The sequence below is a fragment of the Rhinopithecus bieti genome, unplaced genomic scaffold, assembly GCF_001698545.2.
Source record: "Rhinopithecus bieti isolate Rb0 unplaced genomic scaffold, ASM169854v2 scaffold_2408, whole genome shotgun sequence".
Lineage (NCBI taxonomy): Eukaryota > Metazoa > Chordata > Mammalia > Primates > Cercopithecidae > Rhinopithecus > Rhinopithecus bieti.
In genome coordinates, this window is record NW_016803672.1 from 463,942 (window position 1) to 488,977 (window position 25,036).

The 25,036-nt window shown below is 56.9% G+C and overlaps 2 protein-coding genes across 2 annotated transcripts in view; both read right to left on the reverse strand.

Moving 5' to 3' along the window:
* Window positions 1-1,713: 1,713 nt before the first annotated feature.
* Window positions 1,714-19,850, reverse strand: MFNG (MFNG O-fucosylpeptide 3-beta-N-acetylglucosaminyltransferase). The gene is made up of 8 exons (XM_017848211.1): window positions 19,222-19,850; window positions 13,222-13,270; window positions 12,704-12,806; window positions 11,854-12,007; window positions 9,534-9,619; window positions 7,272-7,437; window positions 5,097-5,182; window positions 1,714-2,674 (listed from the first exon to the last, which is right to left on the reverse strand). Exons 1-8 carry the CDS (start codon window positions 19,474-19,476, stop codon window positions 2,608-2,610), a joined length of 966 nt encoding a protein of 321 aa, XP_017703700.1. The 5' UTR covers window positions 19,477-19,850; the 3' UTR covers window positions 1,714-2,607.
* A 3,893-nt stretch (window positions 19,851-23,743) lies between these two features.
* Window positions 23,744-25,036, reverse strand: part of CARD10 (caspase recruitment domain family member 10) — a 30,189-nt gene continuing 28,896 nt past the window's right edge. Inside the window, exon 21 of the mRNA XM_017848227.1 lies at window positions 23,744-24,774. Within this exon, the coding sequence (XP_017703716.1) occupies window positions 24,540-24,774 (235 nt within the window). The 3' untranslated portion in view covers window positions 23,744-24,539. The remainder of the gene's footprint in view (window positions 24,775-25,036) is intronic.

A 25,036-nucleotide genomic window follows, 5' to 3' on the forward strand; every position in this document is an offset into this window, starting at 1 on the left:
ATGGCAAGGCCAAGACTAGGTGGCCTAACCTTGCTACCCCACCCCACACTCAGGCCCTCCCTCTGGGGCCCAGATGGGTCACTTCGGCACACGGCACAGGGAGCTTCCTAACTTCCAGGCAGACACGCAAAGGGTTAAACTCAGACTCCCTCCTTCCTCCATCCCAATTCTGATCCTTGCTGACTCTGCTCCCCCTCCCTACCCCCAGCTATTCTGGGACAATGGAGGCAGCAGATGGCCCAAGTCCTGTTCCCTCCACCCGACCCTCAGGATCTGGGAGCAACCCGAAAATCTGCTGCTGCGTCTAAATGCGGGCCGACGAGCAGCCTTCCCTGGGTGGGGTGGGGAGGACGGCGGCTATGGATGGCACCATTCCAGCCCTACCGGGCTGCAGGGCCAGAAGCTGCCCTCACTTGACTGGCATCCCATAAACCCAGCCCTGGGCCAGCCCAGAAAGAAACGGGGCTTTGGAGAAGCACAAGAGGCCGGCTGCACCCAACTCACTGTGTGACCACAGCACGTGGCAGTCCCTCTCTGGACCTCTCCTCCCTGGAAAACAAGGGGCTGGCTTCAGGTGCTCAGTGGTTCCAGATGTCCCCAACACAGATGTAGCCAGAAGACAGTTTCTGATTCTTCAAGGGTGGAGCCCCTGGCCCTGGCTCCCTGTGTCAGGGCCCCTCTGGCCCTCAGGATCCCTCCTCTTCCTTCCCCATTCGAGAGCCTCACTGTGACTCCAACTCCTAGCGTCACTGGGCATGATACAGACCTCCCCTCTCTAACCCTTCCCTGCCTACATGCCGCCATACCTGAAATTTCACCATGATCACTTTCACTCATCCATCCACCTCCTTGGGATCCGACATTCCAAGGGCACTTGTGTTTATTCAGTTCCTGCCCTTGGCTGTCAAATCGCCCTTTGGCACCATTATCTGATACCTGAGGCTAAGTCCCTCAGCCCTGAGTCTCCATTCCGCCTTCCCTGATTCTCTGACCTCCCCCAACCCAGGGGCAGAGAAAAGGAGGAACCACTCCACACCTCACAGCATGCACGCTCACATGTACACATCATGTACACACGTGCAACACAGCCACAAAAACACACACCACAGGTTGGGCATGGTGGCTCACGCCTGTAATCCCAGCACTTGGGGAGCCCAAGGCAGGCGGATCTCAAGGTCAGGAGATCGAGACCATCCTGGCCAACATGGTGAAACCCTGTCTCTACTAAAAATACAGAAATTAGCCGGGCATGGTGGCACGTGCCTGTAATCCCAGCTACTCAGGAGGCTGAGGCAGGAGAATTGGGAGAATTGCTTGAACCTGGGAGGCGGAGGTTGCAGTGAGCCAAGATTGTGCCACTGTACTCCAGCCTGGTAACAGAGTGAGACTCTGTCAAAAAAAAACAAACAAACAAACAAAAGAAAAACACATGTACATCTTTATGCACAGACACATGTAGAAGGTACATGCCACACACACACACACACACACACCCCTGTGCACCGCCTCACACACCATGACTCACAAACACACTAGTAACAGTCACCATCCACTGCGCCCTTCCTTTCTCTGTGCCAGGCTCTGTAACATGGTCTTCGCATGCATCATATCACACCACCAAAAGTGACCACCATCTGCACTGTGATAGACAGATAGACCCTACCCCCGTCAGGAACACTTTGGCTGCATGTAACAGAAAACTGGACCAAGAGAGACTTAAACAAATAAGCATTTAATTTTCGTACAGAACCAGATGCTGGAGGGAATAGCTGGGATGATTGTCTTGGCCTTTCCTTCATGGTAGCAAGGTGGCTGCCCCAGATCCAGCCATCACACCCACATTCACAGCAGGAAGATGGGGAGTGGGCTGCAAAACCTTCCCCAGAAATGTCTCTATTGGATTTGCTTAGTTCCCTCTGGCCAGAGCTGGTCCCGTGGTAGCCCCTAACAGCAAGGGAGGCTGGGAAATGAGCAAAAAGGATCATCACGATTGGCTGGGACCCACTATGCTCCATCATCTGGGTCCCAGCATGCTGAGGATCCAAACCAAATCCGGTCCTGTTAGCAAGGGGTGGGGAGCAAGGAGCTTTGGGAGACTGGTTGGCAACAACAGCAGGTGCTTCAGACCCTGGGTTCTGCCATCATTCCCATATCCCTTTAGGAACTCAGGACCCAGGCGAGGGAGGCAGGAGTGGGCGGCCCAGTGCTTGAGCCCCAGGGGAATGACTGAGAGACATGAGCCAGGGCCAAGGGCCAGACCCCACCCAGAGGCCATGTCACTGCCTAAAGGGTTAGGACCCCTGAGCCCCAGGCCAGCTCAAGTGCCCCCTGCCCTTTTTCAGTTCAGCCTCCAGAGGGAGTCTAGCCCCTGGAGCTTCTCTGGCCATCACCTGATCCACCTGGTCCCCTGGGCTGTCTAACTCACCTCCCAGGGGCCTGGGGTGCCTTCAGTGCCAATTGCCACCCAGATCCTGGGCTTGCCAACCACCAGAAGGCCCTGCCAGGGACTGTCTATCACAAGACACTTGCCAGGGACCCTCAGTGCCACCTTGCGAGCCAAGGCACACCCAGAAGCCTCTGCCCAACCTTTGCCCAGCAGTTCAGGATTCATCGGGCACCCAGCTGGGGACACCAGGGTGTATCTGGGTAGAGGAGACAATGGAGGGAGCGAAACCTGCAGAGAAACCAGAAAAGGACAGGATGGTCACCCCCACTTCTGCTCTCAGCCCACTCTCCTAGGTGGACACATGCCACAGAAACGGTTTGGAACAGGGTTTCTCTATCTCAACACCACTAACACTTAGGGCCAGAGAATTCTTTGTTGTGGAGCCATCCTGTGCCTTGCGAGATATTTAACAGCATTCCTGGGCTCTACCCACAAGATTCCAGTAGCATTTTCCCAAATCGTAATAATCAAAAATGTCTCCGACACTGCCAGATGTCCCCTAGGAGACAAATCACCCCCACTTGAGAACTGCTGGTTTGGAGAAACTTCAAAAGCCAGAGAAGCCATCAAGAGACCTCAGCTGAGGCCAATCATCTGACCATCTAAGTGGCTCCAGACCTATTTGACAGTAATCTGACTTCTAAAATCTTCGGGCTTTGAGGAAATTTAACAGCAATTCTTAAACCTCTTGTCAGTATAGCTATGGCTTACACACTTCTGCTGACGGGAGCTCATTCTATTAGAAGGCAGCTTCATTCATCTTGGAATTTTGAATTTTTGTTCCTATATCGAGCCAAATTCTGTCTCCTTGTAATATCCAACTTGTTCAACGCAGTCTTGGCCACAAGGGCGCTCAGCATCGTGGGAGCCCTCTGCCCCGGGACAGGCAGCACTGCAGAATGTCAGGGCCAGGCGCCCTGGTTCCCCCAAGCATCGCAAGCATCCAGACAGAGCCTACAAAGGCCTTGGAGAGGCCCCCTGCCACGTCCCCAACCAAATCTGACACCATTCCTTCCTCTTCTCCACATTGTGGTCACACAGGCTCCCTTTCCCACCTTGAGCAGGTCAAGGCCTGTCTCCTGCCATCAGGTTTTTGCATATGCTGTCCCCTCTGCGGCAGCGATCTGCCACCTGCTCTTCTCCTAGCGAACTCCTGCTAGCCTTTCAGGTCCTTCACGTTACCTCCTCAGAGAAGCCTTCCCTGGCCAGTCACTACTCCCCAGTCAATATCAGGGCTCTGGCTTACTCTCCCATAACAGCCTGTACTTGCATACTCACCCTCATCCCCTACACACACAGTCTCCCGGACTCCCCGTCCCCCAGGACTCCCTCTGGATAAGTCTCTGTCACTCAAGTGAACCCAGAGTTCACCCATGCCCTCCTCTACTCATTACCTCCCTCAGTCCCTGCTCAGTCCCCAAAGGTAGGATCAGGCCTCCTTCCCCAGTTTCCAGACCCACTGCATGTCACTACAGGGAGCAGAAATGGAAATAGAAGGGCTGGGGCCAGTCCAGCTGCCTAGAGATGGAACAGACTGCCACAGGAGGGAGGAGCTCCCCATGGCTGGAGGCATGCAAGGTGAAGCCAGCCCATTAGTTGATGGAGATGCTGGGAGGGGTCAAGCATCAGTTCTGGGGTTGGACTGATGGACCCAGAGTCCATGTGTCCCCTCTCCCGACTCCTCTCCACCCCCATCCCACCACCCCTGGCCAGAATCACAAGCCATAGCTGGGCCGGGGGCAGCGGCTCATGCCTGTAATCCCAGCACTTTGGGAGGTCGAGGCAGGCGGATCACTTGAGGTCAGGAGTTAGAAACCAGCCTGGCCAACATAGTGAAACCCCGCCTCCACTAAAAACACAAAAACTAGCCAGGCATGGTGGCAGGCGCCTGTAATCCCAGCTACTCAGGAGGCCAAGGCAGGAGAATTGCTTGAACCCAGGAGGTAGAGATTGCAGTGAGTCGAGATTGCACCACTGCACTCCAGCCTGGGCGACAGAGCGAGACTCCATCGACTCCATCTCAAAAAAAAAGAAAGAAAGAAAGAAAAAGAAAAAGAAAACCAGCCATGGCTGGCAGGTGCTGGTGTGTGGAAAGGAAGCTGCATATCATAGGCTATGTTCCAAGACTGCTCTAGACCAGTCAGGAGTGAATTTGGGTGGCCCATCTCCCCGTGGCCAGTTCTGGGCAGAACTGGAAGGCATTTTTCCAACCCTTTACCTACCTAAAAGAAGCATGTAAGAGTATCAAAGAAACCATAAGTCCAAAAGAGATAAAATAAACAATCCCCCATTAGAACCTGAAGTTCCACCATGAGAGCATTGCCTGCGCTCAGGGAAGGCATTTCAGCCTGCCAGGGACTCCTGAAGAACCCAGAGGACTGGGGCTGGGAGAGCTCTTCAGATTCACGATAGCCAGCATCCAGGTGTTACTAATGGGAGACTGAGTCCCAGAGAGGGCAAGACACTTGCCCAAGGTCACACAGCAAGCCAGTGGCAGGGTCAGAAACGGAAATCCACTCCGTCCACTCCTACCTCTGGGCTGTCAGCCACCAAAACCTGTCCAACTCCGCTCCCTCCCAGCTCCCCCATGTTTGGATGCCTGGACTCAGCCCCCACTCCTCCCATGCAAGGTTCCAGCCCTCAGACCCACCTGGAGGGGTCCTCCTCCGGGGAGAAGGGGCCCTGGAGCTTAATGACGTTGAGTTTCCCCTCAAAGACACCGTAGCTGAGGGTGACCTGGGCAGGGAGATAAAAGAGTGAGTGTTGGGGTGTCGCACTGGGGATCCCCACAAGGGGGCAGCATCCTGGCACAGGTGGAGGAGGGTGTTTAAGCCGCAGGGAAAGCTGCCCCGGAACCTGAAATTCCCCACTGGTGGTGGAAGCCCACCCCACACCCCAAGGCACTTGACAGCTGGAAAAGCACTGCCATGCCCTTAATCCCATTTGCTCCCTCGAAGGTTGAGCTCCCCTGAGAGGCTGGAACAATACCGCACCTACAGGTTTGGACACTGAGGCTCAACAGGAAAAGGCACCTTTCCAGTAAGCTGCATGCCTGGACTAGAATGGAGGTTTTCTGAGACTCACTGGAGGGCCTTAGCACATCCCTCTTCACCTGGAGCCTGTACTGCACCAGTCAGTGATGACATAGATCATGATTTCAGCTCAGAGGCTGCAGAGCACAGTGGTTAAAGATTGTGGGCATAGGGACCACTCAGCTAGGGTTCCAGTGCCCCTCTGCCCCATATTAGCTGCGTGCCGTGGTTAGTTCAGCTCGCCGGGTCTCATTTTCCCCATCTATAGAATGGAGATAATGTTAGTACTGACCTCGTGTGAATATTGTGAGGAAACAGAGAGTTAAAGAAGGGTGGCTGGGCTCGGTGGCTCATGTCTGTAATCCCAGAACTTTGGAAGGCTGAGGCAGGTGGATTACTTGAGGTCAGGAGTTCGAGACCAGCCTGGCCAACATGGTGAAACCCTGTCTCTACTAAAAATACAAAAAATAGCCTGGCATGGTGGTGGGTGCCTGTAGTCCCAGCTACTCAGGAGGCTGAGGCAGGAGAATCACTTGAACCCAGGAGGTGGAAGTTGCAGTGAGCCAAAATCGTGCCATTGCACTCTAGCCTGGGCAACAGAGCGAGACTCCATCTCAAAAAAAAAAAAAAAAAAAAAAAAAGAGGAAGAGAAAGCCCCCAGCGTGGTGCCTGGCATTGTAGGTACTCAGGATACCCTAACCATTAGAGTCCCTGGTGTGGGCTGCCTCAAATCTGCCTCCTTTTCCTGGCTTCAGGCCCTGCCATCCTAATGGGACCAACCTCACACCCCAGTTCCAGGCCTGGCCAATCAACACTAACTCCAGGTGCTGGCAGGAGATGGGTCACGTGACCCAAGCTAAGTTGTCAGACCCATGAATGTCAGCCCTGGGATCTGAAGGAAGGGGGTGCTCTCCTCCGATGGTGGGGGGAAAGCTGGGGCTGCCATCTTGCCAACATGAAGGCTGAGCCCGCTTGAGGACGGGCCAACTTGGGGGAGAGCGGACTAGAGTGGAGAGAGTCTGGGAGGCCATCTGCACGCCTAGACCCCGCCAGATCTAGCCAGCCAGGCCCTCAGCTTCTCAGTTATGTGAGCCAACCATTTCCTTTTCAGGCTACCCAGTCCATGTTGAGTTTCTGTCATACTGTTGGGCAGGAGATTCCGGGGACACTCCCAGCCAGGACCATCTACAGCGTCAGAGGGCAGCCTCTCCGAGGCAGAGCCAGTTGGGCCTGTATTACCTGCCAGGTGGTGGGATGGGGTCCCCCTTCTCCCCCAGCCTAACGTAATGCTGAGCATCCCCCCGAAGACCCATTCCATCCCGGTAACCTCAGGGTTGGCAGGAACAGCACTCAGCAATGGATAGGGGAGTTTTGATGAAGAAGGGGCTCCCAACAGGGAAATCAGAAAGGGCCAGCTGGGCGCCCAGGGAGGAATATGGGGAGGATGGAAGACTGAGTAGAGGCAGCGGTGGGGAGCAGGGTGTTGGGAACCTGGAGACAGCCTCATCTCATCTGTTCAGGTCCTTCCGGCTGGCATTTGAGGACCAGATCAAAGAATTTCAGCTTCACAAATGCTAATCCTTGAGGGTTAGAGGTGAAGGGGTTGAGTCCCTGTGTACCCTTAGGGGGTCCTTCGCCACCCTAGGCCTCAGTTTCCCCATCAATAGGGAAGAGCCAAGCCCCATAATCTGGAGTTCCAGGTTTCTTTCAAACACCAGGAGGGAGGGTTGGGGAGACCTCATGTTCCTTTGGTTCCCCCTTCCCATTTGCCACCTGCCCCAAGGCCAGCTCACCTGTTCTGGGAGCTGTGCAGTCCTCAGCAGCTGCAGCGTCTCCAGGTGGGAGTGGAAGAGGGGGCTGGGCTGCAGGCTGCCGCCCAGTTTGCACTCAATGATATAGCCCATGGTGCAGTCATCAGGCAGCCGGATGAGAGCGGATGTGTCCATGAAACGGGAGCCGCTGAGGGACAGAGCCAGACTGTAGACACTGGCCCAGGCCCTCCACACCCAAAGCCATGGGCTACCCCACGAAGGCCCTCCCCTGGGACAAGCTGGCAGAGCAGAGCACCTGCCTCCTGCATACTGTATGACCTTGAGCAAGTCGGGAACCTTGGGGAGCCTCAGCCTCAGTCTCCTGTTCTATGAAATGGGGATGCTAATGGCCCTGTCTTCACGGGGCTGTTGTGAGGATTAAACGGGGAATGGGAAGGGGAGGCCCTTTATACATGTAGCCTTTCCTTCTCTCCCTGTCTTGTTATTCATTGATTCACTCATGAATTCATTGTTGGTGCCAGATACTATGCTAGGGCTGAGGATACAGAGATGAGAAGGAAACGCTTCCTGCCCCCGATAGCAGTCCCTATTCTGGAGGGAGACAGAGCAGGGAGCAGGGCTTTCAAAGAGTGGTGCTAAGTCAGAGGGAAGCACGCTGCCTGGGGGTATAGGAAGAATCAGGTAGGCTTCCCAGAGGAGGTGGTAGCTTTTTTGTGTGTGTGTTTGTTTGTTTGTTTTTGAGACAGAGTCTCCCTTCATTGCCCAGGCTGGAGTGCAGTGGTGCAATCTCGGCTCACTGCAACTTCTGCCTTCCGGATTTAAGCAATTCTCCTGCCTCAGCCTCCCGAGCCCGCCGCCACACCCGGCTAATTTTTGTATTTTTCGTAGAGACAGGGTTTCACCATGTTGGCCAGGCTGGTCTCGAACTCCTGACCTCAAGTGATTCACCCACCTCAACCTCCCAAAGTGCTGGGATTACAGGCATGAGCCACCTAAGCAGTCTTGCAGGACGGGCTGGAGTCAGCCAGTACTGAGGAGAGAGAGGAACAGAGTCCCAGGCAAGAACTTCTACTGGCCACACATACCCCATTTATGCTGCCGCCCTGGATGCTTGGCCAAGGGGCAAATGGGTGCAGAAATCCAGCCTGTACTCCCCTCCCTAGCCTGCGAGCCCTCAAGCTGCACCTGCAGGATTTGGAGGGAGGGGGCTTTTTCTAATTCACACACAGGTAATTTAGAGGTTGGCAGAAGCCTGGGTGGGGGCATCCCAGGCACAGGGATGACCCTGGTCATGTGTACACACACAGCTCTGTGGACATGCCTCAGGACAATTAGCCCGCTCTTGTCCTGGGGGGCCCCTCCCAGCCAGGCAAGGCAGGGCAGGCTTGGGTAGTAGCAAGGCTTGCAGACCTTGGAGCCAAACCCAGCAACTGAGTGACCTTGAACCTGGCTGACCTCAGACTGGCTTAATCTCAGCGCCTCAGTTGCCTGAGATCTAGAAACACAAGGCTAAGGCCACCTGCTCCCTGAGGTGTTGTGATCCTGTTGATGGAGCACAGAGCTGGCTCAGAGTCAGCCCTCAATACAAGAGAGTGGCCGCTGATGGTGCTGTTAATAATAATAAGAGCCCAGAAAGACCTCCGGAGGCCAGGCCTTGCCACTTCTGGAATACCAGTGTCCCGCCCCCACCCACACTGCGGCCTCCACTACCCCTGAGATCCCCTCCTGATATTAGGAGTGATATCATCTCCCTTAGATGGTATTATGAGTAGTATCACAGGGTGTACACCCACTGTGATACATGGGGCTGACCCAGCTCAAATACCACCTCTTCCTGGAAGTCTTCCCTTCTGCCCTCAACCAGAAGGCCCTTCTCCCTCCTCTGAAGGCCCTTACATTTGGCCTTCACCTCCCCTACAGCACAGACCGGTCAGAAAAGGGCAGCAAATAGCAGCTACCAGGGCCAGCCCAGACATTTTCTCATTTAACCCTTATCACACCACTGGCCATGGTATTATCAGGCCCATGGGCAGACGGAGGGACTGGGGCTCTTGGAGATGATATGACTTGCCTGTGTGTGGCAAGTCATGCACTCAGCCGCGCAGCCCCGAGGGCAGGTGGCAGGTGGTTTGCTCACCACTAACTGCCACACTGTGACACACATGAATGAGGAGCAGGTTCTCCTGAGCTCACTCTCAAAGCCCTTCCTGCTGCAAAGGCCCTCCAGTACCCCAGCCACCACCCCCTCCCTGCCTTCCTGCCCACCTCAGGGTCTCTGCTTACCTGGCCCACGGAGCCATCTTCAAAGCCAGTTTGCGATTGATGCAGAAGCCAGCACCCCCAGTGGCGAACCAGAACTGTACCAGCCTCTGAGGGAGAGGAGGTCAAGGGGCAGCGTGAGCCTGGTGGGATTTGTGGGGGAAAGGGACAGCCAGGCCACCCTTCACCCCCAATCAGTATGACTCAAAAGCTCTTTATTTTGAATCTCACTAGAATCTTGCTACGGCCTGGCATTACTGTGCCCATTCTATAGATAAGAAAACAGAGGCCCGAAGTCACATAGTTAATTAGGAGTGATGAAGTCACTGATCAGACTCAAGTCCAGCTGGATTCCAGTTAAAGGGGATGAGTACTGGTTTACCCACTTGCCCCTTGGCCAGGCATCCAGGGCAGCGGCATTAATGGGGTATGTGCGGTCAGTTGAAGTCCTTGCCTGGGACTCTGTTCCTCTCTCCCCTCAGCATTGGCTGACTCCAGCCCATCCTGCAAGACTCTGTTTAGGTGGCTCATGCCTGTAATCCCAGCACTTTCTTTGGGAGGCTGAGGTGGGTGAATCACTTGAGGTCAGGAGTTCGAGACCAGCCTGGCCAACATGGTGAAACCCTGTCTCTACTAAAAGGCCACTGTGCCCCTTTTCCCTGAGAAAGGTCTCTACCTCACTCCATGTGGCTTGGGAGGGGCTGCCAAACACCGCACCTGCTCTCCTGGGCCACAGAGGTGGGCCTAGGTTGACGGGGCCTGAGTGTGCAGAGGAAAGATGTGGCTGGGAAACGAAGGTCAGGCTGTGTCCAATACGGATCACTAACACTTTCTTTCCTTTTTTTTTTTTTTTCAGAGACAGAGTCTTGCTCTGTTGCCCAGGCTCAAGTGTAAGTGCAGTGTTGTGATCTTGGCTCACTGCAGCCTCCGCCTCCCGGGTTCAGGCAATTTTCCTGCCTCTGCTTCCCAAGTAGCTGGGACTACAGGCGTGCATCACCACGCCCAACTAACTTTTGTATTTTTTAGTAGAGACGGGGTTTCACTATATGTTGGCTGGCCAGGCTGGTCTCAAACTCCTGACCTCAGGTGATCCATCTGCCTCGGCCTCCCAAAGTGCTGGGATTACAGACATGAGCCACCGCGCCTGGCCTCAGATCACTAACACTTTCTAGTGTTGACTTCGTGCCAGGTCTCATTCCAAGGATTGGATAGATGACATCATTTCATTCTTTCTTCTATGTTCACAACCACTCTTTGAGTAGGGGCTGTTATTACCCATTTCACAGATTAGGAAACTGAGGCACAGAGAGGTGAGGTGACCTCATCAAGATCACAAAGCCAGGAGGTGGCAGGGCTGCCGTGTAAACCCAGGGAGTCAGGCTCCAGTGTGCAGTTCTCCACCCCAGAGGCAAATGGCTTAGGCAGAGGTGAGTGGCCAGTGGTGAAGTGGTATGGGAGCCTGGGGGACCCCCTGGCTCCCCTGGAATCACTCACACACAGAGCCCCAGGGCCCAGAAGAATTTAATTAAGGCTCAGAGGCTGATTAGCTACTGATAATTAAGGTTTTGTGTTTTCTGCTCTTGTTTTTTTCTAATGAAGCAGATGGTGACCTGAGAAGGGAGGTTGAGCCCCGCTGTGTGCCCAGCTCCTGCACCAGGTACTGCCTCTAGAGAGGGACCTCCCAACCTGCCTTTTTCCTTGGGCCAAGGGAGCCCTAAGGCCTGGACCACTCTAACACCTGATATCCAGTGGGTCCTGGGGACAGGGAAAGAACCATGCAATATTTGGGACATACTTATACTAAAAAATTCCTCATTATTTATTTGAAAGTCAAGTTTAACTGGATGTAGTGGTTTTTCATTTATTTGTTTAATGAATCTGGCAACCCGAATTAGCATCCATCCAGGTCAGGAACTGAGGTGGGTATGGAGCCCCCTGTTGTGCCAGGTGTCAACTCTTCAGTCACAGGCTAGTGGAGGTGTCTGGAGAGAGAGGGTGCCCAAGGAGGGGAAGTGGGGGAAAGGTTCTGGGGCTCAGGCAGCAGTAATTGACCACCCAGCCCCATAATATTCCAGCAATTTTTTTTTTGAGATGGAGTCTTGCTCTACCACCCAGGTTGGAGTGCAATGTCGCCATCTCAGCTCACTGCAACCTCTGCCTCCCGGGTTCAAGCGATTCTCTCTCTCAGCCTCCCAAGAAGCTGGGACTACAGGTGCCAAACCCACATGAGGCCAAACCCAGAACCCAGAACCCCTCTCACCTCTCTAGCACACCCCCGCCCCTGGGACTGGCCCGGCCCTGGGACCAATGGGCCAAGAGGCAAAGGAGGAGGAGAGGGACTCACCGTGCGGTTGTGGGGCTGTGGCTCTGAGGCGTGGATGGGCCGGTTCAGGCTGGGCCTTCCCACGTAGACGTCGCTGGCCAGCGGGAAGGCTCTCAGCAGCTGCAGCAGCGCTTTTGGGTTCACATAGTTGTCATCGTCCACGTGGCAGAACCACCTGTAGGGATGAAACGGGGACAGTGAACTTGTTGGGGGGGGGGGTGTTCCAAGCCAGGGTCCCTAAGCACCCCCACAGTCGGTCAACAGTGACAGAATGGGGGTAGGGGTTGGGGAGGCTGACATTTAAGGCATCTGCTTTGTGCCAAGTTGCATATTGTGTAAGCTCGTGAGGAGGGCACTCACTTCACAGTTGAGGACCAAGACTGAGAGGTTAAGACACTCGCCCTGGCCAGGTGTGGTGGCTCACACCTGTAAGCCCAGCACTTTAGGAGGCCGAGGCGGGTGAATCACCTGAGGTCAGGAATTCGAGACCAGCCTGGCCAACATGATGAAACCCCGTCTCTACTAACATTACAAAAGTTAGCCAGGCGTGATGGTGGGCATCTGTCATCCCAGCTACTCGGGAGACTGAGGCAGGAGAATCGCTTGAATCCAGGAGGTGGAGGTTTCAATGAGCCGAGACCGCACCATTGCACTCCAGCCTGGGCAACAAGAGTGAAATTAACTCAAAAAAAAAAAGTCATTTTCCCAAGGTCACATATCCAATCCTGAATGGCAGCTGAACCCCCAGCTGGACTTCATCTGCCCACTGCCTGCTAGGGGAGTGGGGGCTGAAGTCAGATCCCAGGAGGCCCACGGGTTATTTCCACTGGGCCCAGACCACACCTATCCCCAGAGACTCAGGAACACTCGCCTAAGCCCACTGGCCAAGAAGGTGTCGAACTCAGCAGCCATCTTGCAGGACAGAGCGGGGTGGCTGTGTTCCGCAGAACAGTTGGTGACCACAAGGTGGGACCCTGGAGAAGTGAGGAGGAGTCAGGGGACCCCGCCCAGCTCCCCCCTTCGCAGCCCTGAACACAGAATACAGACCAAGGCTGGACTACAGGGAGCCTGGAGCGGCCCACCCACTCCCATTTGACACATGGTAACACTGAGGCCCGGGGAAGGCAGACCTGCCCAGGACCACAGAGCTAGTGGACAGCAGGCTGGACTGGGACTCAGGTGTCCAGGGCCTTGTCCAGCACAGCTCCTCCCCTACCCACGCCCACACCGGTTTCCAGGGAAGAGGCCCACTTCCCTCCTGGACAAAGGGGGATCCCCGCATGCCAAGGGTGGGCAGCCCATTTCCCGGAAACCCTCAGGCCAAGACACAGCCGCCCCAGCTTTCCTGGGCAACAGCTAAAGACCCCCACCCAGGCAAGGCAGAGTTACCCAGTCTCTCCTGGAGGCCTTTGTCTGGGCTGTCGGTGAAGACAAATGTCTAGGAAGGAAAAGAAGGGGTCAGGACTCACGTCGGCCCAAGCAACACCCCAGACCAATCCACAGCCCACCAACACCAGGCCCCAGATGGACTCTGCACTCCTCCAGTGACACGCACACCCCTCTCATGGTCACACGCTGCTTCAGGACAACATATAACACATACAACTCAGCCTTCGTAGACACACAACTTCAGGGTGTACACAGCCCACAGTCTAAACACATACACTCGCCCCCTTTCCAGAGCAGCCACAGGGACCCAACCACAACCACACACCTGGGCAGCATCTCACCCTTTTCTAACACACACACACACACACACACACACACACACAGCTGCACTCGGCTCCTCCACAGTCACGTAACACAACGTTAAACCCATTATCAGGACACAAACTGTATGTGAACAGACCCACACCCATACCCTGGGACACCGCGCCACTAGGGAGACGTCACACCTTCACAGCCACACAAACCCCCTGTGAAAGCCATCTCGGGGCCAGGCGCGGTGGCTCAAGCCTGTAATCCCAGCACTTTGGGAGGCCGAGACGGGCGGATCATGAGGTCAGGAGATCGAGACCATCCTGGCGAACACGGTGAAACCCCGTCTCTACTAAAATACAAAAAACTAGCCGGGCGAGGTGGCCGGCGCCTGTAGTCCCAGCTACTCCGGAGGCTGAGGCAGGAGAATGGCGTGAACCCGGGAGGCGGAGCTTGCAGTGAGCTGAGATCCGGCCACTGTACTCCAGCCTGGGCGACAGAGCGAGACTCCGTCTCAAAAAAAAAAAAAGTAAAAAAGAAAGCCATCTCGGAAATGCTGCCTCACAACCCAGTCCAACTCTGCCAGATTGGACATGCACCTGCCCCCAGCGACCCTCAAACCTCACAAAGCAGATGTTTTCATCTGTTCTCTTCCCAGACGACAAAAAGGAGGCTGAGCGATGGACCAGGGTTGGCAAGTGCCAGGCTGACTTTCGAACCCACGGACCTCTCCCCACCGCCTCCCAGGCAGCGAAAGCTGCTCAGCCCCTACATAATCCAAACCCAAACTCTGAATGAGAGGTAGAGGAAGCACATGGATGCGACAAAGACAAGCCAGGCTGAGGACAAAGACAAGCCAGGCTGGGGACAAAGACAAGCCAGGCTGGGGACAAAGACAAGCCAGGCTGAGGATTGGTGTCCTTCCCACTTCACGCCCAGCCCAACGGGGCAGAGCTTCTCAGCTGCCCAAGTGGGTCCTCTCACCCAGTGAGCACCTCAAGGGCCTTTGAGGGCCTCCCTGGCCCTGGGACTGCCTGGCCCAGGACTCAGGACAATTCTGGACCCTTTCCAAGTGGCCCACCTCTTTAAAGCCCCCAGACTCTCTCAGCCCCCTCTGGGGCCATACTCGTGGCTCAGCCCTGTCCTCCCTCGAAGCTCAGGGCCTCCAACTGCAATGCTCCCCTCTGCTTACCCACAATCCCCTCCCTCCTTCCCAGGAATTAGCCCTTCAGATCAGAACAGTCCCTGCCTTGAGCCTCAGTTTACCCATCTACAAAAGGGGTAGATGGCTGTGAGTAGTAGTGGCTGTGAGAATAAAACAAGATTGTGTGTAAAAGAGCAAGGAAGAGTTGACAGTGAAGTCAGGCTCACCTACTTGTATTTCAGGGGAAACTGAGGCATAGGAGGCCAGGAGGCCAGGAGCCAGGTTTGACACAGGAAGGGGCAAGAGGGAGCCAGGCTGTCTCCCAAGGCCCATGGCCACAGCCCTGCTTCCGAACCACTATCACCTCTCATTGGACTACTGCAAGACTCTGCCTCTTTCCCTCAGATATGTTTTCCTGCCAGGACCAGAATCGGATAACACCCACCTCCACCACTGGCCACTAACACCTTCCATGGCTCCGTGCCATCCTTGGGATAAAGGCCAGCCTCCCTGTGGCCAGTGAGGGGTCACCTGGCCACCCTGCCTGATATAGTCTGATCTCATTACTTCCTGCCCACTCTTGGGGCTTCTCTCTCTCTCTCTCTCTCTCTCTCTCTCTCTCTCTCTCTCTCTCTGTGTCACACACGCACACACACACACACACACACAGGCCCACACCTCTGATCCTCTGCACATGCTGTGCCCTCTTTCCACCCTCTAGCTCCCAGCTTAGGCATCACCTCCCCCAGGAAGCCTTCCCTGACACCCCTCCAGCTACTTTAGGGGCCCCTGCTATGTGTTCCTCAGCCCTCTGTTCCTCCTGTCACTAACAGCAGTTAGCAAAACTCCCTAGTTACAGAAATGTATCTCTCCGTCTCTTCCACCAAACAATGGCATCCTGGAGGCCACAGGCTTGGTCCAATTTGTCTCCTTGTTCCGGCACCTGGCTCTCCTCGGGAAGGCCTGGGCAGCGTCCACCCTCTGAGCCTCTCTCCCTGGGGTCTGTCTCCCACAGTCAGATTTAGCAAATGCTGGAGGTCTCCGGATTTCCGCAGGGGGAAATGGTGGTGGTCCAAGCCTAGGCCCTGGTCCGCTTCTCCATGAAGCCCACCCCATCAGTGACGCCATGCAGCCTCTCAGCTTTAAACACCATCAGGGAGCTGGAGACTCGTGGACACCACCAGCCCTAGCCTCTCCCTGAGCTCCAAACTGTCACATCCCCTGAAACCACGACGTCTCCTGGGGGCTTAATGCATCAAGACTGAGCCCCCGTGCTCCTCAAGACCTGCTCCTCCCTCTCACTGGTTGGAACCCAAAACCTCAGACTCTCTGCTCCGCCTCTCTTCCTCTCGCACCTCCCCCCGAGCCTATCATCAGTTCAGCTCACCAGCTTCCAAATAGTCTGGGACGCTGCTCTTCCCTCTAGCTCGCCCCAGCCACCCAGGTCCCCTCCACTGGCCACTGTCGTCACCTGCTGCCTGCTTTGCCGCAGGCCCTCCTCCCTGGCCTCCCTGCTCTGTTCTGCTCCCACCCCAAGACTGTTTTCAACACAGCCTCAAGGGACCCTATAAAAGAAGCCAGGCCTTTCCTGCCCTGCCCTCGGCAAACTTTTGCCACCAAACAGCCACCAGATAGTGAAGCACTCTCAAGCTTGGAGCATGGGCCAAATGGGCCGAGGACGGTTTCCGGGTGAAGATCTAGTAACCCGAATAAAGCAGAATAGGCACTTTGGGAGGCCAAGGCGAGCGGATCACCTGAGGCCAGGAGTTCAAGACCAGCCTGGCCAACATGGCAACACCCCATCTCTACTAAAAATAGAAAAATTAGCCAGGCGTGGTGCATATGCCTGTAGTCCCAGCTATTCAGGAAGCTGAGGATCGCTTGAAACCAGGAGAAGGAGGTTGCAGTGAGCCGGGATCGCGCCACTGCACTCCAGCCTGGGCAACAGAGTGAGACTCTGTCTCAAAAAAAAACAAAAAAACAAAAACCAAACCAAAACAAAACAAAAAACAGCAGCCGTGAGCAGAGTGAGGGAGGAGCCGGGAAGGGGAGTCCGGATCCAAAGGGGGCGGGGACACGGGAGAGGGCAGTGAGGCTGGTGCTTTCAGTCCCTGGGAATCCTAAGGTTGGCACAGAGCAATGGGCAGAGTTTCCTCGGAGCCAAGGGCTGTATTTGACTTGTTTAAGGAGGAGATCTGACAATGGTGAAAACTTCACAGGCAGCCGCGGGAAACAAAGGGACACGCAGCCTGCTAGGGCAGGGGAGGGGTGGCCGGGGACCATCTGCTGCAGAGGAGGGGAGTTGTGGGGCTGCTGCCACGTCTCCCCAACGAGGGGACCATAGGGAGGAGAAAGACTCCCCTTGAGCACAAAACCCGCCTCCCCCAGCCCACCCCTTGGCCCAGGACAAAGGCCAGCACACGAGTCCCAGCCCCTGCCACAAGGCCCACCTGCCACCCGACTGCCCTTAACCAGCCAGGCAGGCGCCCAGCGCTGTAGTTAACCAGCTCAGGCCTGGTCCAGACACTCCTGCCCTGTGCAGACGGGGAAATTGCGGGCTGAAAGGGGAGGGCCTTGGCCGAGGTCACAGACAGAAGTGAGTCAAAGAGTGAGAGATGTGGGGTAGTGAGCAAGGGCCTCTCTGTCCTCCCACCTCCTCCTCTATCTCAGCATCCTTCCTTCTTTCAACTTCAAGGACAAGATTTCTAGAGTCTGCCCCTCGCCCCTTGGGCCCAGCTGAGTGGATTCATCTCCCACCTCGGCCGAACCCTGCTCAGTGTTTGCACTATAAGGCGGGAAGATCACGGTCATCACAGCCAATCTCTGGGGCTTACTGTGAGGATGAAACAAGCAACTTGCCTGATCTACAGCCCTGAGCGGCGGCAGAGCTGCCAGCACCCCCACTCCCACCCCACCGCCTGATTCGCATGTGGGATCGAGCTTGGGACAGGGAAGGGGTTGTTCTTGCCTGCCTCTCCTGGCCTGGTACTGCCAGACACAGCTGCCCAGGCTGAAGGCCAAGGACCCTCTCCTGTAGCCCTGTGACCCAGGCCTCACAGGGCTCCCAAGTCTCAGCAGGGAAGAAAAGCACCCAGCCAGGAACAAGGTTTTAGGTCCCACTGGGCTCTGCCCCCTCAGGCCTTCTGCGTGACACCACGCCAGCCAGCACTTCCTCCTCTCTGGCCTCAGTTTCCTCATCCGGGGCAAGGGCACCACCGCAGTGATGGAGACAAGACAGGAAAGGGCCGTGGGCCACGTGAGGCCACGCTCCCGGGTACACAGACGCATAAACAGGAAGGTCTGCGGGAGGGCCCGCCTTGGCGGCTTCCGCAGGAAGAACCAGGATCTCCCCAAGATGAGAAGCCGTGTGGGGCCCAGAGAAGAGCTGGGGTGCTGGGGGCCAGCTGGGGAAGAGTTAATCCTGAGTATAAGGGCAGAAATCAGGGCAAGGTGCCCCTCCCCAGGAGGGCCTGGCCTCTGCCAGCCATCCTCTCCCCCTCCTTTTGGTCTTCCAGGAGGCCTCAACTATCTCCACTCAGTCACTTCCTCCCACTGAGCCAGCCGCCAAAGAGGGGACGGATGTGTGTGTGTGTGTGTGTGTGTGTGTGTGTGTACCCGTTTTCCACCTCCCCCATCAACGGTCCCTAACACCCGACATCACTGACTTTGCTTAAGGAAGATACTGGATGCGAGGAGGGGAAAGGCTGGAAGGGACTTGGCTTGCCAGAGCCGTGCAGCCATGTGACAAGACATGCCTCTTGTCACGCACATCTAGCACACTCCAGCTCCGTGCGTGTGAGCACGCGTATATACACACGCAATCCCACCTACTGCCTCACCAAGGCCTCCCCGACCTACTGCCCACCACTGCCACAGGCACCACCCTTGTGGCATGCGCTCTCCTTCCCTGCCTCGGAAGCATCCCACAGGAAGCCAATGCAGGAGACCAGACATGGTAGCCTCAGCACACCCAGGGCAGCAGAGGCACAGCGGGACGGGCTGTCGGGAAGCCCGAAGGGATGCCTCCACCAAGAACAGACCCCACCTAGACATCCTCCCCACATCCTCCACCTTCAGAGCCTGGGCAGGACAGCACCTAGGGCCTGGGTGGAACAGCCTGGCCTGGGCACGGGTCAGGGTCAGGACCTCTTGGAAGCCTCCACCCCAGCTGCCCAACATCCACCATTACCCCCGATGCCAGGCTGGGCCTGGGTGGCTAGGAGTGAAGCCCTCATGGGAGCAGCTAGGAATAGAAGGACCCCCAGGAAGGACCCGGAAGCCTGGAGCAGGGGCCCAGCCTGGCCCCTAAAAGTGGTGGAGTGGTGGGACCTGGATGGACCTGGAGTCAGGACCAGTACAGGGCACAGGCAGGACCACAGGCAGCCCCTGAAGCCGGGAAGAAGGAGAGGGGAAGAGGATCCCAGATTAGGCAGGTAGCGGGCAGCTTCTCCCATGAGGCAGTCAGGGAGTAGAGCCCAGTAGAAAGGCCTCTGAGAACCCCTTAGGCCAGGGGACACTCCCAGGGCCCAATGTCACCCACTTGTCACCTGTTCCCTGGTCCTGGAAACCCACGTGTCAAGCAGCAGCTCCAGGCGCAAGCGGTGGAAGGCTCGGGTCGTCTTCACTGCGATGAAAACATCGTGTAGCTGCAGCTCAGGGGGCCCCGGGCTCGGCTGGCTCAGCCCGGGGGTCTCCTGCACCCGCTGCGGGGACAGGTTCAAGTGGTACCGCAGACACAGGAGCCCCATGCACAGGAGGGTGAGGAGGGCTCCAGCCAGGCCCCGTGGGAGCCGGCACTGCATTGGTTGGCCCTGGGACCCCAGACAGCTCAGCCCCCAAATCCCAACCAGACAGGGAGGGGAAGCTGGTCAGGCAGGGGCTCCGGCAGAGGCAAAAGTCTGGCAGGCATCAGGGGCTGGCAAGGAGGGAAGAGGTAGGAGCTGAGGCTCTGGACCCAGAGGCTGAGCCATGGCAGCACGATCTCGACAGCCGCCAGCCCTCCACCTGCTCCCGCTGTCCGGCCTGCCGCAGCCCCGGGGACCGCCTGGCCCCGCCCCGCTCAGCCCGAGGGGCGGGGCCAGACGAAGGGAACCCCAGACAGACGCGGCTGAAAGGAGGCAGCAGCAGAAGGGGCAGCCCCGGCTCTGCCAGCTGCTGCGGTGGGAGGAAGTCACAGCAAACCCTCCGTGCCTGGTGGAAGAGAGGGTCCTCCAACACTGTCCACTCCTGCAGAGAGCTGTCAGCTTGGCCCATTCAACACTCATGACTTTGGTGTCCTGCTTCATCCAGCCCCCAGCTTTTGCTCACCAGTTTCCTCCGGGATGCTCTCCCATCTTCCACCAGTCTCACCCACATTCCCTCCGCTAGGCTGAATTCTATCTGGACTTCAAAGCTTAAGGGTTCCCTTCTCCAGGAAGCCCTCCGTGATAACCTCTTAACCTTTGGGGCTCCCACAGTTGTTTGCTCAGTTCCTGTGGTCTTCACAACAGCACTAGGACTGTCATTCCCAGTTTATAGCTGAGGGCATATGGCACAAAGGTACAGAATGAGCAAAAACAATCCAGCAACTCAGCCGCAGAGCTGGTGGGACCCAGGTCTCTGGTCCTCCTCGGGTTCACAGGAGGTCCCCTGAGCGCACCTGCCCAGCTGTGCCCCAGCCCATACCTGACTTCACTCCGCAGTCTCTGGAGCTGCCTCTCTCCCAGCACCCAGCCAGTGAACAGACAGAGGACCTTCTCCAGCCACCACCTCCATCACGTTTCGCACAAGCTCACTCACACCTCCTCCCTCCTCCACTCAAAGCCTGCACTGGCTCCCATTTTCTTCAGAACAAAAGCCGAAAAGCACACAGCAGCCCACAAGGCCCTGCGTGAGCTGGCCCCCAAGTTACTCCCACCCCATCTACTGCTACTCCACTCCAGACCCCTGGGATCCCGGCTGGCCCAGGCATGCGGCCGCCACAGGACCTTGGCACTTGTTGTTCCCACTTGGGCCCCTCCCCAGAGACCTGCACGTCTCACTCCCCCACTCCCTTCTGGTTTTTACACAAAGGTCACCATCTCTGTGAGGCCTTCCCTGACCACGTTGTTAACACTGCAACCCCTCGCCGCCTCCCCACGTTGTTAACACTGCAACCCCTCGCCGCCTCCCCACGTTGTTAACACTGCAACCCCTCGCCGCCTCCCCACGTTGTTAACACTGCAACCCCTCGCCGCCTCCCCACGTTGTTAACACTGCAACCCCTCGCCACCTCCTTCCCAGCCCCTAGGCCTGTCCCTCCCAAGCCTTCACTGTTTTCTCCATCACACTTTTCATCTTCCAACATTCTGTATGTTTAACTTATTTATTGTCAGTCCTCCTCATGAGAATATCAGGGCAGGATTTCTTTTTTGATCACTGAGTCCCTAATCCCCAGTGCCTAGAACAGTGCTTGGCAGATAATAACTCAATCAATGTTAATTCACAACAAAGTACCAGGTGGCTGGCGAAGTGAACTGGCCCTGCCGGGCTCAACCCTGCATGAGGACAGCTTGGGGAGAGGAAAGGAAAACCAACCCTTTGAATCACCCTCTCATGGGCCAGCCCCAGCCAGGCCCCTTCACAGGCCATATTCTCAGAATGGTGATGATGCCAGCCTTGGTGATGATGCCAGGCTCTGTGCTCCACAGACCAGGTTCAAATCCCGACTGGGGCTGGGCGCTGTGGCTCACGCCTGTAATCCCAGCACTTTGGGAGGCCGAGGCAGGCAGATCACTTGAGGTCGGGAGTTTAGGATGAGCCTGGCCAACACGGTGAAACCCTGTCTCTACCAAAACTACAAAATTAGCCAGGCATTGTGGCAGGCGCCTGTAATCCCAGCTGGTAGGGAGGCTGAGGCAGGAGAACCACTTGAACCAGGGAGGCGGAGGTTGCAGGGAGCCGAGATGTCACCACTGCACTCCAGCCTGGGCAACAAGAGTAAAACTCCTTCTCAGAAAGTAAAAAAAAAATCCCAACCCGGCCACTCACTGGCTGTGTGACTCTAGGCAAGTTACCTTCATCATTTCTAAAATGGGGACAAATATATGACTTGGCAACGATTACAGGATGAGTGGGCTTCTCCACCTCATAGAAAGGGTAACAGGCAAGTCACAGGGCCCCTGCATGTCCCCAGGCCAAGCACTGGGCCAGGCTCACTGTGGGGCAGGGGAGGTTCATGTACCCAAATGCACACAGCCCAGTTTCCATGCCCAGGGAGCCACAGACGTTGAGAGACAGCCACACAGATGCCCTCGTCCTGCCACAAGGCAGAACATGGCATGGCCCAGGAGAAGTCCCAAGGGCTGGGAGGACCTGGTGGTGGGCTTCATGGAGGTAGTATCTCAGCCAGGCTTCAAAGTTCAGGAAGATTCAGGCAGGGAGGGCAGCCCAGGCAGGGCTCAGATGAGCAGAGGAGCACAGCTAAGGGTAAATTGAAAGCCCATTGCCACCGCCTGAGGTAGGGAGGACGAGGCTGGGGGGATGGGAGGGTCAACACCTGGGAAGGCCTGGAGTGGAAAGGGGCATTGCCGCTGACTCCCATGCAGGGAGGCTGCCCTTCCCCACGGCACCACCTTTGCCACTCAGGGTCCAACTCTCCAGCCCCTACCCCAGTGGTGACAGACCGGCAGGCCTCAAGGTTCAATCCGCACCTTGTTCAAGACACCCTGTCGTGGAGAGAGTGGGAAGAGCTGGTTCCCAAGCAATGGCTCAGCCCCAGCCACACATGCTCACTGAGCTGTGGCCAATCCATACCTCCATGCTCACTCCACCATCCTGGCCTCCACTCCACGGGGTGGGGCCCTGGGCCCAGAGAGGTCACCCGAGTTGCCAGGGTCACCTGGCTGACCAGAGCTTTGGTTTTCAACCAAACTACAGTGCCCTGCGCAGCCTGTACTCCATCCCGGGAAAGCCTCTCTGGGTTCCCAGGACAGCCTGGGCCCACCATCCCCCCGGCCTCCATACCCAAGCACCGTCATCCTGCGTGGTCCAGTCTCTGAGACCCTCACCACCTCTCCTCTACACCCACTCCTTGTCTCCTCCCACTAAAGATGGAGCTGTGGCCCCCCCATCCACACCCCAATCCCCTCTCAGCTTCTCCATTCCCTTCTCCACCCACCACCCCAAATCCCCAGCCCTGACCCCTTCTTAAGCATTTTCTTGTCAAACATGGAGATCCAGACCCATCCCTGGAGGCCACAGAGCCCCTCCTTCCTGTCTGCTCCTCTCTCCTCCACTGCCCCTGTACCCCCCGCCCCGTCGGCCTCAGCCCTCTGTGCGTCAACTCCCACAACCGTGCTCCCGCATCCCCAGAGGCTCCCACAGCCTCCAGGGCACAGTTGAAGCTCCCCTGTGCTCCCAACTCCCCACCCCTGGACTTACCCTTCCTAACCTCATTTCCAACCCCATCCAAGGTGGCCAGATCCAACCCCTGTGCTGCCTCAGAGCTTCTGCCCTTGAGGCTGCCCTACATAGTTAGTACACCCACACCCCAAGCCCCAGGGGCCTGCCCAGGCTCCTCACTGTGGCTGAGGACAGTCACCTGCACGTGGACACATAGGTCCAATAAGTGGTTCTGGAAGGAAGGAATCCCAACTCCCAAGCTCAAGTGGCACCTCCTCCAGTAAGGCTGCCTGGATTGCTCCCAGTGGGAGCAACCATCCTCTCTCTAGTAGAGCCGTCTCAGGAACCCGTGTGCATACCGAGGATTTGCTCTTGAGCTCCTGGGCTCAGCAGCCAGGTCCCTTCAGTCTGAGGCCACACCCTGCCAGTTTTGGTGCCCCACTCCGGGGACACTCCTCTGATGGTCAGCTGTGGGCAGGGCTGAGCACTGGGGTGGCCCATCTGTGGGGCCCTACTCTGGTCATTCAGGGGCAGGTAAGGTGACGCCAGCAGATGGCAGGCGGCCCTGGGAAGAGGCAGGCGGGAAATCTGATCCTCCCAATGGGCAAGCGGGGACCTGAAAGGTGGTATCCACCTGAGCTGGGAGACAAACGAGGAGAGTGGCAGGGGCCCAGGCCAGGGATACAAGCGAGCAGAAGGCCACCAGCATCTATGACAAAAGTGTTTAATGTTCCATAATGTGCAGCTTCTGAGTGAAAAGGCCCGTTAATCACCCACGGGCCGTACATTCTCATGACAGAGCAGCCGCCCTCCCTCGCCCCCCAAGAGGGAGGCATAGGCAGGGAGTGGGCCCTGTAAGGCACAGTCCTGCGTGTGCACACCAGGAACGCACACGTGTTAGTGCCCACATGAAACGGGGTGGGGCGTGACATTTACACAGGAGAGAACCACAGACACCCATGTGAGGAGACACGAGGGGTACAGGTGACCGTGGGCAGGGAAGCCCCCAGTCCATGCACGGCTGAATCCATGAGGAACATGAGCTGGATGGCAGGAGTCATGCGGTAACAGGCTCGGGGCTCCTGGGAGCAGAACAGGCCCAGGTCCTTGGGAGATCTCGTGCCCAGGGCAGCGGGACAGACCTGAGCCTGCCCATGAGAACTTGAGTGTGCAAACCTGTGCACAGGTGTGAGAACAGACTCCAGGGTGAGTGTTTAAGGAGAAGACACAGACACACATGTGAGACCCACTAGTGGGAATGTGGAGAGCCCGGGACACGTGGGGAGGCCCACAGCAGCAAGTAGAGGGGAGTGGGCGCTCTGTCCCGGGGCTCCCGCAGGCTCGGCAGGGCCAGAGACAGTCTTGGGGGTGAGATGCCAGAGCCAAGGGCCCTGTGTCTGAGAGTCCAAGGGTCTAGGAAGGCTCAGGGTGGGAGGGCCCAGCTGCACCGCAGACACCAGGGTCCCCCCTGACTTGGGAAGAAGCTGCAGGTATCAGATGAGCCTCAGGCCTCACTGCTACCGGGGCAGCCTCTGCTGCTGCCGCGCTCCACCCACACGAGGCGGGCCTGCTCCTGCAGGATGCGGCCGCGCACCACCTTGGCCAGCTCCTCTGCGTGGCCCCACTCTTGGGCAGGCACCTGCACCCAGGAGCAGGGCAGCCCCCAGAGCACCTGCTCCGAGCCACGGCACTGCCTCAGCAGCTCTGAGTCCCGCCAGCCTGGCCGGCCTAGCAGACCCCTGCCGAGAGAGAAGTGGGTGGTGGTCAAAGTGGGGGACCAAGACGGACAGAGAGACAGGGAGAGAGGGACAGACAAAGGTGGAAGAGTCAGAGAGAGAAGATGGACAACCCAAGACAAGAGAGACAGATGGCAGATGGAGATGGAGAGAGAGAGAGAGAGGTGGCGGGGGAGGGAGAGAGAGGGGTAGGGGAGGAGAGAGGGGGGAGGAAGGGAGGAGGGAGGGGGAGGAGGGAAGGGAAAGGGGGTAGGGGAGGAGACAG

What these genes read in the sequence shown, in the direction of transcription:
- MFNG (XM_017848211.1), bottom strand. Translation starts at nt 19,476, where the DNA reads ATGCAGTGCCGGCTCCCACGGGGCCTGGCTGGAGCCCTCCTCACCCTC. An exon ending in TTTCCAGGACCAGGGAACAG is followed by an intron (nt 13,271 to 19,221) that starts GTGACAAGTGGG and finishes TTTCCTTCCTAG; the next exon opens with ACATTTGTCTTCACCGACAG. An exon ending in CCGGAGGAGGACCCCTCCAG is followed by an intron (nt 2,675 to 5,096) that starts GTGGGTCTGAGG and finishes GTTTCTCTGCAG; the next exon opens with GTTTCGCTCCCTCCATTGTC.